The sequence below is a fragment of the Chrysochloris asiatica genome, unplaced genomic scaffold (genome assembly GCF_000296735.1).
Source record: "Chrysochloris asiatica unplaced genomic scaffold, ChrAsi1.0 scaffold00308, whole genome shotgun sequence".
Lineage (NCBI taxonomy): Eukaryota > Metazoa > Chordata > Mammalia > Afrosoricida > Chrysochloridae > Chrysochloris > Chrysochloris asiatica.
In genome coordinates this window covers 1,266,522-1,286,675 of record NW_006408826.1, presented here as the reverse complement: position 1 = coordinate 1,286,675, position 20,154 = coordinate 1,266,522, and the positions used below count along the sequence as shown (strand labels likewise).

At 40.9% G+C, this 20,154-nt stretch overlaps 1 protein-coding gene across 1 annotated transcript in view; it reads right to left on the bottom strand.

Annotated features, from left to right (window-relative positions):
* Positions 1-12,333, bottom strand: part of LOC102821123 (uncharacterized protein CXorf66-like) — a 93,889-nt gene extending 81,556 nt beyond the window's left edge. The window contains exon 1 of the mRNA XM_006874980.1: positions 12,231-12,333. Within this exon, the coding sequence (XP_006875042.1) occupies positions 12,231-12,333 (103 nt within the window). The remainder of the gene's footprint in view (positions 1-12,230) is intronic.
* Between the last annotated feature and the right edge of the window lie 7,821 nt (positions 12,334-20,154).

The following is a 20,154-nucleotide window of genomic DNA, read 5'->3' as shown; positions in this document are numbered from 1 at the left end:
ACCCACACTTGCAGATAATACCCACTTGTACTGGCTTCCATTTGGTTTTAAGCAGAACCTCTCCCTTTCTTGGATTTTTCTGAGCCGATCTGTGTGCATGCATAGTAGAACCCTCTGGGTGTGGGGGAGGTGTTCACTCGTTAAGGCACCCCCTCTAGTTACCAGAATGGAGGTGCGCAGACAGCGAGACACCAATAAACAGAGAAAACAAACAAACAAACAAACAAAAAAGAATGTCCACACCTTTATCTCCAAGGATAGGTCAGATGTCAGCTGTGGGAGTGCTGTTCTGATCCTTCCCCTGCTCTGTCTTGCCCTAGAATGCTTCTTTTTTTGTTTTTGTTTTTTAAGGTTTTTATTGTGGATTGAGTGAAAGTTTTCAGAGCACATCATCGGTTTCACATTCAAACATTCATATACCTTGTTTCATTACATTGATTATAGTCCCCTCCACATATCATCAGTTAACAGAGTTTCTCTCTATCCTCTTTAGCTTTTTTGGGGGGGAAAAACTTTGCCTTTTTGGAATTTCTAGTCTCGGCTTTTAGGGCCTAGAATGCTTCTTAATAGTGAAGATGGCAAGATTTCCTCTCTCATACTTTGGACATGTTATCATGAGGGGTAAGTCCCTGGAGAAGGACATCACACTTGGAAAAGTAGAGGGTCAGTGGAAAATGAGGAAGACTCCCTCAGTCAGATGGATTGACACCGTGGCAGCAACAATTGTGAGGATGGCGAAGGCCCAGGCAGTGTTTTGTTCTGTTTGCATAGGGTTGCTATGATTCACAACTGACTTGACAACACCTGACAACAACAACAGGTGTCGTATTTAAGAAACCATTGTCCAATCCAAGGTCCTGACACTTCAGACCTATGTTTTCTTCCAAGAATTTTATAGTTTTAAATCTTACACTAGGGTGTCGATGCATTTGGAGTTGATTTTTGTATATGGTATGAGGTATGGGTTTAACACCATTCTTTTGCCTGTGCATTTCCAGGATTCCCAGAACCACCAATTGTATGCCAAGAATGGTCTTGGCATCCTTGTTAAAATCAATTAACCATAAATACTTAAGTTTTTAATGGAAAGTGGTTTCATCTTAAAATTCTATAGCCATCAAAATATGGTCATGGGTTGTTGGTATTAAGTGTACCAAGTCAATTCTGACTCATAGCAACTCTGTAGAGGGTTTTGAAGGAGCACCTGGTAGATTTGAGCTTCTGACCTTGTGGTTAGCTCCCCAGTGCTTATCCTACAGTGCCACACCAGGACTCCAAATGTTAGAGAAGAATAAGTGTATTTCCAGAAGGGCAAGGACTTAAAAAATGCCTGTTATGAACCCCTTCAAAGGACTCCTAATGGCACAGTGGGTAAAAACTAGCACTTGGCTGCTGGCAAAAAGGTCAGTCGTTGGAACCCACCAACTGCTTGGAATTGACTCAGTGGCAATGGAGTGAACCCTTCTCTAGAAGCTACTGGAGATTGTTTTCTACCAAAATGAGTGAGGAAAAGGATGGCACAGGACAAGAGACAGGAAACAAAGAATCCAAGTCCAGACAACAGTGAGAGGAAGTGCTAAGAGGACAGTCATGTTCCTGGCCATTCGAAGAACTGAGCTAACTTGTAGCAGGGGAAAAGAGATTTGTGAGAAGGCATTCTTCAGGGGGAAATGGAACCGACAGATTTTAGATGGGTTTAAATGTTTAGAAATATTATTAATAGATATTTTACAGAACAGTAAGAATACCTGGAAACAAAAACACAGAAATCTCAACAAATGAAATACTGAAATAGTTACTAACTTTAGGGAACAATACCAACAAAAGACCTCCTAATAATCATAGCGACCCTCTATAGGGTTTCCAAGGGGCCGCTGGTAAATTTGAACCATCGACCTTGTGGTTCAAAAAGACTTTGTGATCCAGTGCTTTAGCCCACAGTGCCACACCAGGATAACAATCATTTGGTACTACTCAGTAAAAGACTTAGCAGTGAACAATAATGACGTAGTCAGAAGCATGTAAAACTGGCTACTGATTTAATAAAAAATTGGAATAGAAGGATTGAGGGAAGTCAAGGATTTAGAAGTGGAGCAGGAGAAGGTATAAGAAACTCACATCTCAACTATTCCAAGAGAAAGTCCATCTAAAACTATTAAATAAGTAGTGGACATTCAGGCATGTTATCTAATGAAGGACATTCCCCTCCCCTCCCCCCCCCCAGAAGAAACAGCTGAAATAGCAGAAAATTGATGCTTCTTGGGAGGGCTGAGTGATGAGTAGCATTGATGCAGGGAACTATTGTGTTTTGTATGAAGCCTTGCCTCAGTACTATTTGCTTGTTTCATTCTCAAGAGAGCAGGAGTCACAGAAAAACCACCATCTCATAACATGGCCCAATTGCAAACTTACACTTCACCTTTGGTTGTCCAAGCTCGGCCTCTACATGGGTAGAGTGTGTGGCAAAAAGGGCAGGGCCTGGAATCTTCTAGATACCAACCTCAGATGATGTGAATTAATGCGTGCAGGTGGCTTTTAACTGGCCAGCTAATTTCTGCACTCTAGGAAATGACTGTAATTTCTGTTTCTGCATCTGGCCTGAAAAGAGAAAGTGGCCCCAATTGTCTATTGAATTTATGGAGATGAGATCTCAAGGATAATTGTTGGATGAAGGGACAGGCTTTGCCAGAAAAGCAATTTTAGTACTTCCCCTCTCATAAGGTACTTTGAAACAATTTTTCTATTTAAATTTTGTAAAGTACTGTATCTTAAAAATCTCCATTCTCGCCTTCCTCTGGTTTCTCTTTGTTAACGCATTGTAGCTTCAATTCTAGCCTACAAGTTCACCCAAACTGGGTTCTATGTAGCAAGCGTCCCTTCGTATTGACCCTGCTTCATCAAAATGCATTTCTTTCTGCCTGTTCTTGATCATTATGATATATTTCTATGCCTCCTTTTTGCTCCAGCTCTATCTCTTTCATCACCCCCAACCCCTCTTTTTTTTTTTTTTTTTTTTGGTGGTTGTTTTGCCTCACACTCCCACGTTTTTCTCTCCATTGTCCATTCATTTGAAAAGTATTCATCGGGCATCTATAATATGCATTAAAACATGACACTCCCTGAGACACAGACTCTTAACAGTCTAATTGAAGTGACATACAAATGATGAATAGAAATAGTAATTAACTATAGTTAATGATGTAATGACAAAATTATTTCTACACATGATGAATACTACAGGATTAAAAAAAAAATCAGGGTAATATGTGCTCACTGTAGGACATTTGCCAAGTACACAAAGTATATATACAAAAGAGAAAATGGAGTCAGATTGCTTAGGTTGGAATCCTAGCTCTATCCTTGTTAGCTCTATAGCCTTGAGCAAGTTGCTTAACCTCTCTGAGCCTAGCGTTCTTCGCTCATTAAATGGGGATAATTATATTACTTCCCCACAGCAGAGGGTTAATAGGCTTACCACAGAGGCTACTGAAAGTCAGTGGTGGTTGTCGGAGTTGTCATTAACACCACCATGTATTTTTTGGCGTAATGGCCTTCAGATGTTTTTTCTGACTTATTTTTCATGATTCTTTATTGAGGTTTAATATGTTGTTCTCCCCTTTTCCATTTTTTTCTCAGCGGTTCGAAACTACCAGCTGCTCCGTGGGAGAAAGATGAGGCTTTCTACTCCCGTAAAGATTTACACCCTCAGAAACCCTGTACAGGGTCGCTATGGGTCGGAATCGACTCGACGGCACTCAACAACAAAATTCATGCCATCTCCCATTTCTTTAATCATTTCTCTAATGTCTTCTCTCTTTTTTCCTACCTGTAATTGTTGTTGTCTCCCACGATTTGGTATGTAGTCAGACAGGCGAGAGAGACATATTTACTGAATTGTTACAGGGTACAGAGACACTATGTTAAGTCACAGGGAGATTGGAAATAGAAGGGGAAGAAATATATGTAGTCTGGTTTACATAGGGAGCCAGCCCTGGCTGAGGAAACAAGAGAACTGGCCTCTAGTCCCTAGCTCTGCCACTCTCCAGAGTATGAACCCAGGAGGTTTCACTTTGCTCATCTGTAAAAATGGGTATAGATATGAATGCTGGCCCTACATGTTTCCTGACACTGTAGCTCATGAAAGTAATTGATCTTTGTAAAGTAGACACATATGAGAAATTGCAAGCTCCAGATTTAGAGATGAACTAACTCTGACCTTTATTAGTAGACAGTATAGATTGTTCTTCTTCCTTTCTTTGTCCCTTTATTTCTTCTTGAAGATGGTCCTTTCAATAAGTCTTCTTGCCTGCACTTGCTTTGTCAAGAACAGGTGAATCTCTGACCAGGATTACCATGAAGCCATACTGGTTTAATATGCTCAAGCAGGTAAACATTTGATGTTATAAATACTGTTATTATAGAAATGAAAACACTGTTAGGGTGCTGTGTAAACTTGCTGAACCTCCCCCGCCCACCCTAGATAACTGGAATTCGCTTGCTGTTGGCTTGGGCTGACAAATTAACATCAATGTGGAAGATTCATTTTTCTGAGACACTTTAAGAGGAGAAAGAGTCAATGAAATCAGCATCTGCTTGGATTTTGCCAGGTATAGAAAGAATCTTTTTCCTCAGAATTTAAGAAAATCCAAGAAAATGGCCCTATTATTTTTTGTCAAAGGAAGTAGCACAGTGGATTAAACATTGGGCTGCTCACCAAAAGGCCAGTGGTTTGAACCCAACTGCCATTGTGTAAGAGTGAGATGTGTCAGTCGGCTTCGGTAAAGATTTCCAGCTTTGGAAGCCCTATGGGCCAGTCCACTCTGCCCTACAGGGTCACTGTGAGTTGGAATCCACTCAATAGCAATGGATTTCTTTTTTGTCATCAGATAAGTGGACCATATTCAAGTAGCATCATGGGTTTTGCTTTAACATCCAAATGCTGGGAAGCACATGGAGGAGTTGATGACCATTACACTGGGCGGCAGGGCATGGGTGTTCACGGTGCTACTCTCTTAATTTTGGTGTCTGTTTGAAAACTGCCATGAAAAAAAGGACAAAAAGAACACCAAGAGATCAAAACAAAAAGATCATCCTCAGTGCTAGTTGAAGTTGGTTTCCCTAGACCATTTCATGCCCTAAAAATTTCAATATGTTCATTGAGAAATTTATAAGCTCATGTAGAATTTTCAACTTTTCCAAGCACTTTCATATTGTTTTTATTTACTCATGTGCTGAAAACTCTGGGAGGGGTATGGTTGCTTTTTTTTTTTTTTTTTTTTTAATGCTAGTGTGCAGCTAAGGAAATTTTGTGGCCAAGTAACTTGTCCAAGTTCCCAGAACTACCTAGCACTGGAAGAAAGGCTTGAAGCCAGGCATTCTGACTGCTGGGACTCTTCTTACACAAATGTCAGATCGGCAAACCTTTCATATTCAAGCTTGAATAAGCCTCTTATAACTACCAGAATAATTTGTTAATGTTATGCCAGCAAATTTGTTATATGTAATTTCAGACTCATGGGGCCTAATGATGGTGATTTTGCTAAAGGTAATACAGAAATGTCTACAATCATACATTGACAGAGAACTTCCAGAGGTTCAAGCCAGATTCAGAAGAGGCCATGGAATGAGAGATATCATTGTTGATGTCCGATGGATCTTGTCTGGAAATAGAGAATATCAGAAAGATGTTTACCTGTGCTTTATTGACTACGCAAAGGGTTTTGATTGTGTGGATCATGACAAACTATGGACAACATTGCAAATTCTGGAACACCTGATTGTGCTCATGAGGAATCTGTACCTGGACCAAGAAGCAGTAGTTCAAACAGAATATGTTAACACTGAATGGTTTAAAATTAAGAAAGGTGTGCGACAAGGTTGTATTCTTTCACCATACTTATTCAACCTGTATGCTGAGCAAATAATCCGAGAAAACAAATGTGGCATCAGGATTGAAGGAAGACTCATTAACAACCTGTGATATGCAGATGATACAACCTTGCTTGCTGAAAGTGAAGAGGAGGACTTAAAACATCTACTGATGAAGATCAAAGAGCACAGCCTTTGGTATGGATTACATCTCAATGTAAAGAAAACAAAAATCCTCACCACTGGACTAATAAACAACATTCTTATCAACAGAGAAAAGATGGAAATTGTCAAGGACTTCATTCTTCTTGGATCAACTATCAACACTCATGGAAGCAGTAGTCAAGAAATCAAACAACGTATTGCATTAGGCAAATCTACTGCACAAGACCTTTTTAAAGTATTGAAGAGCAAAGATCTCAGCTTGAGGACTAAGGTGTGCCTGACCCAAGCCATGGTATTTTCAATAACCTCATATGGATGCGAAAGCTGGGCAGTGAATAAGGAAGACCATAGAAGAATTGATGCTTTTGAGTTACAGTGTTGGAGGAGAATATTGAAATTGCCATGGGCTGCCAAAAGAACCAACAGATCTGTTTTGGAAGAAGTATAGCCAGAATGCTCCTTGGAGGCCAAGATGGCCAAACTTCATTTCTCATACTTTGGACATATTGTCAGGAGGGACCAGTCACTGGAGAAGGATATCATGTTTGGTAAGGTGGAGGGTCAGAGAAAAAGAGGAAGACCCCCAATGAGATGAATTGGCCAAGTGACAGCATCGATGGACTCAAGAGTGGCAACAGTAGTGAGGTTGGCCCAGGATCACAGCATAAGATCGTTACTGATTCAATGGCACCTAACAACAACAACGATGGTGAACGAGTGAGAAGTTCCTGTTTATCAAGTCAGGCATTGTTTTAGACAGAGAGAGGCTGAGAGATAGCTGCCCTTGAGTCAACTTGAACTCATGGCGACCTTACGTATATCAGAGCAAAACATCGTCTGGTTGTGCATCCTCCTTGTGATCACTGACGTGTCTGAGTCTATCGGCAATCCATCTCACTGAGTATGTCCCTCCCCTTCACTGGGCCTCTTCTGCACCAAGCATGATGTCTTCCTCCAGTAATGTGGATGATGTGTCCCAAGCTAGCAAGTCGAAGAACGTTCTAGTTTGATGCATTGGTTTCTCTTGGTTCACTTTTGGAAGTTGATCAGCAGGCCTATCTTCCTAGTCTTCTTAGTGTAGAAGCACCACTGAACCCTGTCCACCATGGGAGACCCTGTTGGTGTTTGGAATACTGGTGGCATGGCTTCCAGCATCGCAACACATGTCAACCACCACAGTATGACAAACTGACAGACAAGTGATAGAAGCAGTGTTTTAAGTGCTTTACATTAATTTAATATCTCTAAAATCCTTGGGTTCCTGGAGTTCTGCCTCATCCAGCTCATTAGCTGTGGAATCTTGAGCAGTGTATTTGACATCTCTAAACCCCAGTTTCTTCATCTGTAAACTCACTCATTCATGGCCATCGAATCAATTCCAAGTCCTGGTGATCCTACAGGACAGAGTTGAACTACTTCATAGAGGTTCACAGACTGTAAATCATTATGGGAGCAGAGGGCCTCATATTTCTCCTGTTGTTAGAAACCCAATGTCTAACCCATGGTGCCACTGTGCCCTGTCATCTCTAAAAGGGGATGCTAACATCCCTTTGACAAAAAGGAGCTAATGAAGGAGCCCTGATGGTTCAGTGGTTAAGCGCTTGGCTCCAGCTCACCAGCTGCTCCTTGAGAGACGGATGTGACAGTCTGCTTCCGTAAAGATTTCCAACCTTGGAAATCTTCTGGAGCATTACTCCTGTGTCCTACAGGGTTGCAGTGAGTCGGAATTGACTCAAGAGCACTGAGATTCTGGGGTAAATGGTGGTGGTGGTGTGCCGTGGAGTCGGTTCTTACTCATAGCGACCCTCTATAGGGTTTCCAAGGCTGTAAATTTTTACAGGAGCAGAAAACCTCATCATTCTCCCGCAGAACAGCTGGTAGTTTCGAACTGCTGACCTTGAGTCAGCAGCCTAACTCATAACCACTATGCTACGAGAGCTCCTTTGGGTGAATGCGATCTTGTGTATCAAATGCCTAATGCAATGCCTGGAACATGTGAAAATGATTTTAAAAGGTGATACCAAAAAGGGGGCAAAGTGAAGAGATAATATACATGGGACATGGTTACTTCCACATTTTCCTTTCTCTGTACCTTTGATGACTCTATAGGATAAGCACTGGACTGTGAACCACAAGGTTGGTTGTTCAAGCCCACGAGTCGCTCTATGGGAGAAAGATGAGACTTTCTGCTCTAGTAAAGATTTAAAGTCGTGGAAATCGTAGCTATACAGGATCGCTGTGAGTCAGAACTGACTCCACGGCACAAGAAGAAGCACATTTTATAACAGACGTGTTCATGCTAATTCACTGCTCCGAGCCATTAAATGGCTCTCTGTGAGTTCCCAACTCTCCAGAATCTTTTTGTCATCCACACACACACAAAAAAAGCACTTTCCAAGTTCACTACAAAATGAGAACCTGGGCAACTCTGCGCAGATTGTGAGGACAATGCTGTGTGCATTGTAGGCAGCAGGTCATTAGATGGTTGAACAATGCGGGGAAGAACAATTTACAAAATGGTTATATTGACAAATATATCTTGATGTCTCATGTTTTAGATTAGAAGTAATTCCAGGTGGATCAAAACAATATAGAGAAGGATGTAGTCAGCTGAAAACAATAGGGGCAAAACCTTAGAAGAAACTATTAAAGACTGGACTATATAAAACGAAAAGCTTTCACATGTCAACTATAATACAAGTTATAACAAACACATACACACACACACAAAGGACAAGCTTAGACAAATATTTATCATCAATATGAAAGAGAAAAAGAATATCTTTAGTATGTAAAGAGTACATACAAAATAATAAGAAAAATACAAAAGCTCTCAATGGGAAAATGGCATTAAGGAAGAAATCACAAAAGAGAACATGTGAATGGCTAATAAACATATGAATAAATGTTCACCTGCACAAGTAATCAAAAATGCTAATGGAAACAACAAGAGAGCAATTTTCACCTATTAATTAGCAAACATGAAAAAAGACAATACCCTGTTAGCCAGGGCTCCGTAAGAAGGGCATTCATACACTGATAATGGGAGAGTAATCTGAGTCGTCTTTCTGGAAAGCAATTTGGTAAAATGTTTCAGGAGCTAAAATATAGTCCTACCCTTTGACCCATAGTTCCACTGCCGATGATAATCACTCCCTATGAAGTAACCCAAAGTCTGGACCAAATTTATGCAAAGAGATGCCCCTTCATAATCATCCAAATTGTCAATCAGCTTCAATACCTTAGGTCATAAATTACGGTGTAATCATAAAATAGAATATTATGCAGCTATTAAAAATTCTTTTCATAATGACTATTAAATGGCATGGAAAACAAAAGTTATATTCAGAGATATAAAGATGATATAAAACTCTTTATGTATGTTCTCACATGTGGCAAAAGATACAGATGCAAAAAGACAACTGTGAAGAAGTCCTTGTCTCAAAGAAGTTTATTATTGTACCCAGGGAAATTTCTCTGTATATTACAAATAATATGTTCTTCTTCTTATTATTGAAAATAAGGTAAACTAGATGAAGAAAAATGTTGCAGACTAAAAACGGGCCTTGTTATCAGAATCTGAAAGTCCTTAGGTGATGCACATGGTTTGCTCTTGACTATGAATCTAAAGGTTGACGTTTAAAACCCAGCCTGTGACCCAGGAGTCCTGGTGTGACGCAGTGGGTTAATGCACTGGACCGTAAGGTCACTGTGAGTCGGAGCTGGCTCGACGGCACTAAACAACGACAACAGGTGATGCCATGGAAGAAAGGTCTGGACATCTGCTTCGTAAAGATTGTTGTTGTGAAGTGCCGTCGAATCAGTTCCGACTCATGGCGACCCTGCAGTTGGTGAGTTTGAACCAATCTTGTAGTTCAAACCAACCTTGCAGTCCAGTGTTTTATCCCGCAGCACCACACCAGGACTCCCTAAAGATAAAACTGCCAAGAAAATCCTATAAAGCAGTTCTACTCTACAACACATGGGGTCGCCAAGAGCCAGAATCACCTCCAAGGCAAAGGGGTGTTGGTTGGTTTTGTTTGTTTTTAAAAATTAGCTCAGTTGTTAACCACGATCAGTGTGTTTGATGTCCAGCAGATGGCGCTACATCCCTAAACATTTGCAATCTGAGTCTAGCAAAACTATTGCCAGGGTGGTTTCAGTTGTTTTGTTTGAAGGAAATCCCTTCTGTTCTCCTGAAGGTCCTGTAAAGCATATGTTCTTTAAAAAAAAAAAAAAAAAAAAAGGATTACGTTTAAAATTTGTTTTGAGATTTTCATAAAAAACCCCTCTGAGATAATTGAGGATACCCTGGGGAGTCACAAAAAGCCAGAGCCCATGTAATGGATTTGGGGTACTAGTGAATTTGAGAGATTAACCGATTGTGTGGGGCCACACAGGGAGCCCAGGAAAAGTCAGGAACAACAATCAAAGGTAGGGCAGGAAACTGTAGTTTGCCGAGGTTCAGCACAGTTCAGCATCCTTTGAGAATTGATGTTTCCTTGTCCCTCCCTACATATTTAGGGTGGTCATTAAAAATAGGCTTTGGAGTTAAAAAGACCTAAATTTCAAGCTTAATTCCACAACTTCCTGCTGTGTGACTTTGAAAAGGTCACTTCACTTCTCTGTGCCTTTTTCTCCTCTTTTGTCAAATGGGGATAGTAGTGAAATGGACTCGCTGAGGTGTGAGAATGAATACAGGTGAGAGAGTAGTTAACTAGGCAGAGGGCCGTCAAGTCAATTCCAATCACAGGGACCCTGTAGGACAGAGGACAACTGCTCCAGGGTGGCAAATCGTAAAGCAAACAGATTGAAGCAGCTGGTGGGTTTGAACTGCTGGCCTTTTGCTTAGCAGTTGAGCATTTTTAACCCCTGCACCCCTCGGACGCCTTGGCACATGATAAACGTGAAGTAAGTATTAACCGTGATTGTCATTCATTCACTGTTACACATTATTGAGAGCAGCAGTGGGCTCCGCACTGGCGAGAGCCATCAGACCAGCCCTGCCTTCTAGGAGTCCATAGGGGAACGTGTACACATTAAAGAGAGCTCAAAACTTGGAGTTTGGGGGTCTCATGTTGCCTCTGATTTCTTTTGAGACCTCAGATTTCTTTCTTCAGGGTAAACCAAGGGTTTTGGATCAGATGACCTCTACAATATGTTCCAGCCCTGCAACATTTTATGGCTGTATTTCAAAGAACATTACTGAATGGGATCAAATCAAAGTTATTATCTTTCAAATATATTCACATTATGCAATCTTGTCTCCAGAGGTGTAAACTTCTTGTAATTAGGTAAAGGTCCAAGGGTAAACAGAACGATTGCAGCAGAGACTGAGATAAGACGCCAGTCTTGGGGAGGTTGCAGTAGAGAATCCATCTTCAAAATTATACTGGAATAGCGCTGTACCCCACAAATGTGTATTTTTGGTTAGCCTAACTCCCCAAAGAATCAAAATGGGTAAATTTTCATTTTACAAACTTCCTGGAGCAGTCTAATGTCTTTGCTCTTTTCAAAAGACATGACAATGGTATTGCATTATTACAATGTGGTTATGTGTGCATGTGCAAGAATGTAACACATCTGTCCCATGAAACAATTCACCAACAGTATCCACTTAGCTTCTACTTTGTTATTGTTGTTAAGTGCCAACGAGTTGGTTCCGACTTATATCCACCTTGTATAGGTTTTCACAGGAGACACTGGTGGATTTGAACCACCAACTTTGGGGTTAGCAATCCATTGTTATCCTACAACGCCACACCAAGTATTTTATTAGTCAGCAAATAATTCATAAGCAACAATTATGTGCCTGACCCTGCACACAGCAAATAACCAACCCCACAGAGATGTGGTGTTATCTTCGTGCATTTCTGTTTTATGTTGTGAGGAGCACAGGATGATGTGGGAGCACAGAGGATGGCACCCGAACCAGACACAGAGGTCAGGGGAGAGGAAGTAGCTCCCAGAACTTGGTCCTAGGTAGGAAAGATAGATGGAGCCCTATATTAGGGTCGATTAGCACAGCAGGGACCCTAATCTCTTTAGTAAATGGATTTTGAGCTCTGCTTACACCTCTGCTAACATTGATCCTGCCCAATCCAGCTCCCAGCTTCAGTCCTACTTCCTGGGCTCCGTTCCCCAGAAACACTATCCCAACAGCCCCCTGACTGCATCCCCAAGTGTAGAACACCAACCTTGGCCTATCCCTGCTAGTCCTTCTCTTTCGGACAAGGCATTTTTGCTAAAGCGACGGCCATTGAGGGTCCAATTGGCAAAAGCAGTGACCATCACTGTCATCGGCCAGCAATTCTGAATTGGATATCAGTAAAAGTCGTCTGAACCACAAAAGGTTGGTGGTTCAAGCTCACCAGCTGCTCCTTGGAAACCCTATACAGGGTCGCTATGGGTCGGAATCGACTCCACGGCACTTCACAACAACAACAACAATTGCCGTCTTCAGATATGAAGCATGAGACTTTCTCGGCGTGCTGGGATTGGTGGAGGAAGAGGCAGAGGAGCACAACCAGGCTTACCTGGTTACATTCCACTGAGAACTTTGAATTCTGAGTCCCCCAAGAAAAATCTTCGGAAAAGGTCACCTTACTCTTCATTAACTACAAAATGAATGAAGGGGTCTCCTCTTTTTGTGCCTCTCCTCGTGCAGGGGCTTCTTGGGAGGTACGTTAGCCGATTCATATGCAAATGCCCACAGCCCTCAATCTTTTCTCAGAGGCGCTATACTCGGAGGGGGAAGCCTGCATATTTCAAAGGCGCAGCATATGCTCTTGAAGGTAGGAGTGCGAGGTAACCGACACGGAAAAGGAAACACAGCACGTTCCTCTTTGCCCCTTTGCTGAGAGAGTTTTTCTGCATCCAGACTGCATCTGATCATTTACCATCATAATCAGTAGTTTTTACTGAGAGGCTCGGGTCTTCTAAACGTCATTCTTTTTCATGTAAATGAAAAGAAAAGAAGAAATGTAATTAAGAAGAAACGAAGAGAAAATTTCGATTCCGAAAAAGCGCTAGAAGTTGTCTTCCCTAAAGCAGGCTTAAATGTTCTTCTGAAAATGTATTCTCCTTAGAAATAAATTCTGAGCTGGCAGAAAAATGGACAAAGTCGCTAATATCTGAACTCGCTCTGTCACGTTCTTTATCCAAAAATGTTTATTATGAAGTCTAATGTGACCTATTGCAAGAGTGCATAATGTTTAGGTTATCATTTCAGATATGCAAATGATTCATTCATTGAGCATTGGAGAATCATATTTCACAAAACTTCTGATGGACATTAATTGCTTCTTCTAGAATTATATTCCAGTCCTCAGTAATGACAAACACTGTGTATTAATTTCCCATGTATTAGAAATAATGATTAAAGTAAAGCCCATTTGATGTAATGACCATCAGTTCAGAACTTTTGAAGGGTGCTCTGTGGCTTAAGATGAATAATAATGGCCCATTTTTCATCAGACAGATGTTCCATCTTATTGTAAAAATAAGTTACATCATGAAAATAGAAAATGTAAAAGAATTAAAATATACCATATCACTAAGCTTGATTAGCCAAATTGAACAATTAATGTCACAAAAGCGTTTGCATTTGCAACCTTCTGTGAACTGTTTGTATCACGTTTTCTATGGGACCAATTTTGAAGAATATACAAGACATTTTTTAAAATTAGAGTAGAAATCTATAATAACATGGCTCAGATTTATTTTCAACCATATTTTATAAAATAAGTGAATAAATAAATAAAATTAAAGACTGTTAATAGTGGTTCCCTTGGGCAGGTTACTGGGGGACTAGGGGATAGGAGTGGAAGGAAGACTTTTTTTTCAAACTTATTTTTCACTGCATCTTGTGTTTATAGTTTACATTGTGGACCATATGCAAGTATTGCTTACTTTAAGGTAACTTCTCTCTGAATCTCTGAACAGCAACAACTCATAAGCCTGTATTGGAATGGAGAAGCAGGTCAGAGTCTGTCAGCACAGGCTCTGGGCCAGGCACATCCCCAACCCATACACACACACACACACACACACACACACACACACACACACACCATCTCCCAGATCTGCCTCTTATTATTTATGGGACCTTGGATAAGTTGCTTACTTTCTTTAAACTAAGAGACCCAACCTTGTGGATTTGATTTGTTACTGCTGTTGAGTGGGTGGTTCCTTCTCACTATATAGGGTTTCCCAGGAGCCGCTGGTGGGTTTGAACCGTAAACCTTGCAGTTAGCAGTCCAATGCTTATCCACCAGTGTCACATGTGGGCTTGATAGGAAGATTTCAATGGGTTTAACATGATGCAGGAGGATACGTACTGAACTGCTTGCTAACCACAATGTCAGCAGTTCAAACCCACTGGTCACTCCTTGGAAACTCTATACAGGGTCACTATGACTAGAAACAAATTCTATGGCACTTAACAACAATGATTTCAATTGAGTCCTGGTGTGGTGCTGTAGGACAAGCACTAGATTGCTAACTGCAAGGCAGACAATTTCAACCCACCAGCCGCTCCTTGAAAATCCTATACAGGGTCGTTATGAGTCAGAACCGACTCGATGGTACGTCACAACAACAACAATGAATACATGGCATTTAATATGGTACCTGAACTGCAGTAAGTTGTCCTGACGGCACAGAGGTTAAAGCATTCAGCTGCTAACCAAAGATCTGTGGTTTGAATCCACCAGTCGCTCTGAAGGAGAAGGGTATTTTCATAAAGATTGTTGTATTGTTGAGCACTGTTGAGTAGGTTCCAAGTTGTATACGTTTCTGAGGAGCCTCTGGTGGGTTTGAACCACTGACCTTGCCGTTAGCAGTCCAGTGCTTAGTGTACAGATTAGTCTTGGAAACCCTATGGGCCAGTTCTACTCTGTCCAAATAAGGTCACTGTGAGTCAGAGTTGATTCAGTGGCAGTGGGTGGTGGTGGTAGTGGAAAGCAGTAAGTGTTCAATAAATGTTCATTATTATTATTTTATTGTTATAAGCACTGGACTGCTAACCACAAGGTCAGCAATTCGTACCTGCCAGCCACTCTTTGCAAACCCGGTACAGGGTCCGCTATGAGTCAGAACTAACTCGGTGGCACTTATCAACAACAAAATGATTATAACACACAAAAATCGTACTATGCAATAAAGTTGTTTTCTGCAGGTTAGGTCTTTTATGTTCACAGTACCAGTATTAGAATCATAGCTTCTTTGTGGTACAGTTTAAAAGTTGGTATTTATGAGTGTTTGTTTTTATTTCTTTGGAGTCTACCACATTCCACTGAGAAAGAAGTGCAATGGATTAATTTCTTTTTCTCTCTCCCTCCTTCCTTCCCTGCCAACATTCTTTCCTTTCTACCACAAACTTTTCCTGGGTATCTACTAAGCACCAGACACATAAAATCTTAGAACTCATTTATTCTAATCTTTGTTTTTATGCAGCAGTTTATTTCTGACGTTTACTACACAAGCAACCCAGCCACAGCTTTAACTCTTCCAATGACAGGGACGTCGCTGCTTCATGAATGGCACCATTTCTTTGTTGAACAATGCTCATTTGTTGAATTATTATTTTTTTAAAATACTGAATCAAAACTTCAGGTCCCTGTGACTTCCGTAGTTTGCCCACAATCCTCCTCCCAGCTCTTTTCCAATTGGTTGTGAAAAGTTCACTTCTAATTTGTTGCAATGCTTGAATTAGAACCCAGACCTCCCACGCCCTACGCCCGACTCCAGGTCCAGTGTTGTTTAGAAGTCCTGTTGATTAGAAATCTCTTCCAGTCAAGTTGGCTGTATTAGATTGAAGGAACGCCCTGACCTTGTCAAAAAGACTGAGCGTGCTGAGGACTTCATTTTGAATACAAAGAAACAATTCCAAGGAGTGATTTAGCAATTCGCTGGCAGGCCAGGCCTAGCACATCCTAGTCAAAGTTCCTACAGTCCAGTGGTCACTCTAGCGTTGCCTATTGTACCCCGGCTGGCTGAGAGTCTGGGTGAGATCAATTCTCTGTGTTTTATAGGTGTGCTGGCCAAAAGAGTGCTTTCCCTCAGTGAGTCTCAGCATGGCATCGAAGCATAAGACAAGGGTCTTTGACAGGCTATTCAGTTTTTTAGCCAGTCTCCAAATTTACCACAAAAGTCATTTGAATTTTTCAGTGTTTCCAATGTCCTTTGGGAACAAAATGCTTTACCCTAATTACTTTGTCACTTTGCCACTTGATTATCAATGCAGAGAACACATGGTCTTAAGACAAGTTGCTGAAATGTACAACTTCGGAAATAGGGGTCAATCTCAGAGCCTGGGAAACCTTTGTTTAGGTCAAATGTAGGAGAGTCCGATGAATCTTTCTGATCCCTAGACTTGCTGGGTAGAGGACCAGCTGGACAGACTAGGGTTGGGAAGGCAAAAGAGGGAGGTGGGAAATTTCCGTGCAGCTGCCATTGAGGCAGGTTCTGGGTTGGGCCAGGTGGGGGCAGCATAGAGCTAGTCTATGAGCTAGGTGAAGCTCTGGATAGGGTGTGTACAGTGAAGACTCCTGAGCTATATGGGATTGAATGCCAAATGGTAGAAGGTATACTAAGAGAGTGATAGGCTTAGGGGGGTGGAGGGGAGGTTGCCAGGCCAGGAGAAGACAGTCACTTAGGAGGAACCTCAATGAGGGGAATGGGTACAACTCTAGGGTCAGGGCCAGCTCAATTTAATGGAAGGAGTAGCAGCCTGCCTTTGGAGTCAAACCTACGCATGAGAACAGTCCGGTTAGTAGACATCTGTCAGCCTTGATTTTCCCTTGTATAGGAGGGGAATGAGAATAGGACCTACTTCATAAGGTTGTGATCAAACAACTCTGGCATATACAGAGCAACTAAAGACTAGTTTACCCATAACTGCCTGCTTTAAAAAAGACATGTTGTTGTTGTCAGGTGCCATCGAGTGGGAACCGACTCATAGCAACCCCATGCACAGCAGAACGAAACAATGTCCGATCCTGAGCCAACCTCACTACCGCCGCCACACTTGATGCCATCAATGATGTCACCTGGCTGACATAAAAAAGACATAGCCTTAATGAAATGAGGACTAGAAGAACCACCAACTAGTACCTTTTGAATAGGCATCACTCTGTGGTTGTGGTTGTTGTTGTTAGGTGCCCTCAAGTCAGTTCCTATTAATAGCAACACTGTGCACAACAGAACACAACACTGCCCGGTCCTGCTCCACCCTCATGATGGTTCTTAGCTTTGACCTCATCGCTGCTACCACTGCCGATCCATCTTGTTGGGGGTCTTCCTCTTTTCTGCTGACCCTCCCTCCTGATAACACATCTGAAGTATGAGAGACGAAGTCTTACCCTCCTGGCTTCTAAGGAGCATTCTGGCTATACTTCTTCCAAGACAGATTGATTGGTTCTTCTGGCAGTCCCTGGTACTTTAAATATTCTTCTTCAAATCTATCGATTCTTTATGGTCTTCCTTAGTTATTGTCAAACTCTCACATCCTTACGATGCTACTGAAAATACTATGGCTTGGGTTAGGCGTACTTTAGTCCTCAGACATCTTTGTTCGTGAACACTTTAAAATAGATCTTGTGCAGATTTTCCCAATGCAATACATCGTTTGGATCCAAGTAAATGAGATCTTTGAAAATGTCAATCCTTTCTCCATTTATCATGGTGCTATTTATTTGTCCAGTGGTGAGGATTTTTGTTTTTATATTGAGGTGTAATCCCTATTAAAGACTGTAGTCTTTGATCTTCATCAGTAAGTACTTTATGTCCTCTTCACTTTCAGCAAGCACGGTTCTGTCATTTGCATGTTGCAGGTTGATAATGCAGTCTACCTCCGATCCTGATGCCATGTTCTTTATATAATCCAGCTTCTCCAATTTTTTGCTCATCATACAAATTGAATAAGTATGTTGAAAGGCCACAACCCTGGCACCCATCTTTCCTTATTTTGAACCATTCAGTGTTTCTTGGTCTATGTACAGGTTCCTCGTGAGCACAATGAAGTGTTCTGTAATACCTATTCTTCAAAATGCTACCTATACTTGGTTATGGTCCATGCAGTCAAATGTCTGCATAGCCAATAAAGCACAAGTAAACATTTTTCTGGTATTCTTTGCTTTTAGCAAAGATCCATCTGACGTCAGCAATGATACCCATAATTCTACCTCCTCTTCTAAATCCGGATTGAATTTCTGGCAGCTCCCTGTCGATGTATAATACTACTGCAATAATTTTTTAATTATCTTCAGCAAAATTTTACTTGCTTGTGATATTAATGATATTGTTTGATGATTTCCACATTCCCTTATATTTGAAATGGGCACAAATATAAATCTCTTCCAATCTATTGGCCGGTAGTTCTCTACCACATTTGTTGACATAGAACGCCTACCGTGCTGAAGCAGTTTGTTGCAACACTTCAACGGGTATTACATCAATTTCTGAAGCCTTGTTTTCCCCAACATCTTCAGTGCTGCTTGGACTTTTTCCTTCAGTACTGCTGGCCCTTCGTCATATTCTACTCTTGAAATGATTAAACAGAGACCAATTCTTTTTGTTACAATGACTCTGTGTATTCCTTTCATCTTCTTTGAATGTTTCCATCATCATTCAATATTTTGCCCATAAAATCCTTCAATATTGTAACCTGAGGCATGAATTTGCTCTTCAGTTCTTCCAGCTTGAGAAATGCTGAGCGGGTTCTTCCCTTTAGGTTTTCTAACTCCAGGTCTTTGTACATTTCATTAAATATTTTATTTTGTCTCTCAAGCTGATCTTTGAAAATTTATGTTCAGCTCTTTTAGTTCATCATTTCTTCCAGTCCCTTTAGCTTCTCTACTCTCAAGAGCAAGTTTCAGAGTCTCTTCTCACATCCATATTGGTCTTTTCTTTTTTTCCTGCCTTCTTAATGACTTTTCTTCTTTTATGGTGTTCTTGATGTCATCCCACAACTCTTCTGGTCATTAGTGTCTAATGCATCAAATCTGTGCTTGAGATGATCTGTAAATTTAGATGGGATACAATCAAGGTCATAACTCAACTTACATGTAGTTGTTTTCATTTTCTTTAGCTTCAGCCTGAACTTGCATATGAGCAAGTCAGTCCCTGGTCTTGTTTTGGCTGATAATATTGAACTTCTCCACTGTCTTTTCCCACAGAAGTAGTCAATTTGATTTATGTGCATTCCATCTAGTGAGGGCTAGGTGTAAACCTTTTATGTTGTTTTAAAAATATATTTGCAATGAATAAGTCACTGGTCTTGCAAAATTCTATCATGTGATCTCCAGCATTGTTTCTATCACCAAGACCGTATTTTCCAACTACTGATCTTTCCTTTTTGTGTCCAACTTCTGCATTCAAATCACTAGTAATTATCAATGCATTTTGATTGCATGCTTTTTCAATTTCAGACTGGAGAAGTTAGTAGAATTCTTCAATTTCATCTTCACTGACTTTAGTGGTTGGTGCATAAATTTGAATTACAGTGTTATCAACTGGTCTTCCTTAGAGGCACATGGATGTTATCCTATCCCAGACAGCATTGTGCTTTAAAATAGATCTTGAAATGTTCTTTTTGATGATGAATGTAATGTCATTCCTTTTGAATTTGTAGTTTCAGGCATAGTAAACTATACAATTGTCTAATTTAAAATGGCCAATACCAGTCCATTTCAACTCAGTAGGGCCTAGGATATTGATATTTATTTGTTCCATTTCATTTTTGATGACCTCCAATTTTCTTAGAGGCATACTTCATACGTTCCGCATTCTGATTATTAATCAGTGTTTGCATGTGTTTCTTTTCATTTTGAGTTGTGTCCAATCAGCAAGTAAAGGACCTGAAAGCTTAACTCCAGCCATGTCATTAAGGTCAACTCTTCTTTGAGGAGGCAGCTCTTCCCCAGTCGTATTTTCAATGCCTTCTAACCTGAGGAGCTCATCTCCTGGCACTATATCTGACAATGTTCCTGATGCTGTTCATAAGGTTTTCAGTGGCTACCCATGCAGAAGTGGTCAGCCTCTTCTTTCTAGTCTGTCTTAGTGGAAGCTCTACTGAACCCTGTCCACCCTGGGTGATCCCGCTGCTATTTAAAATGCCAG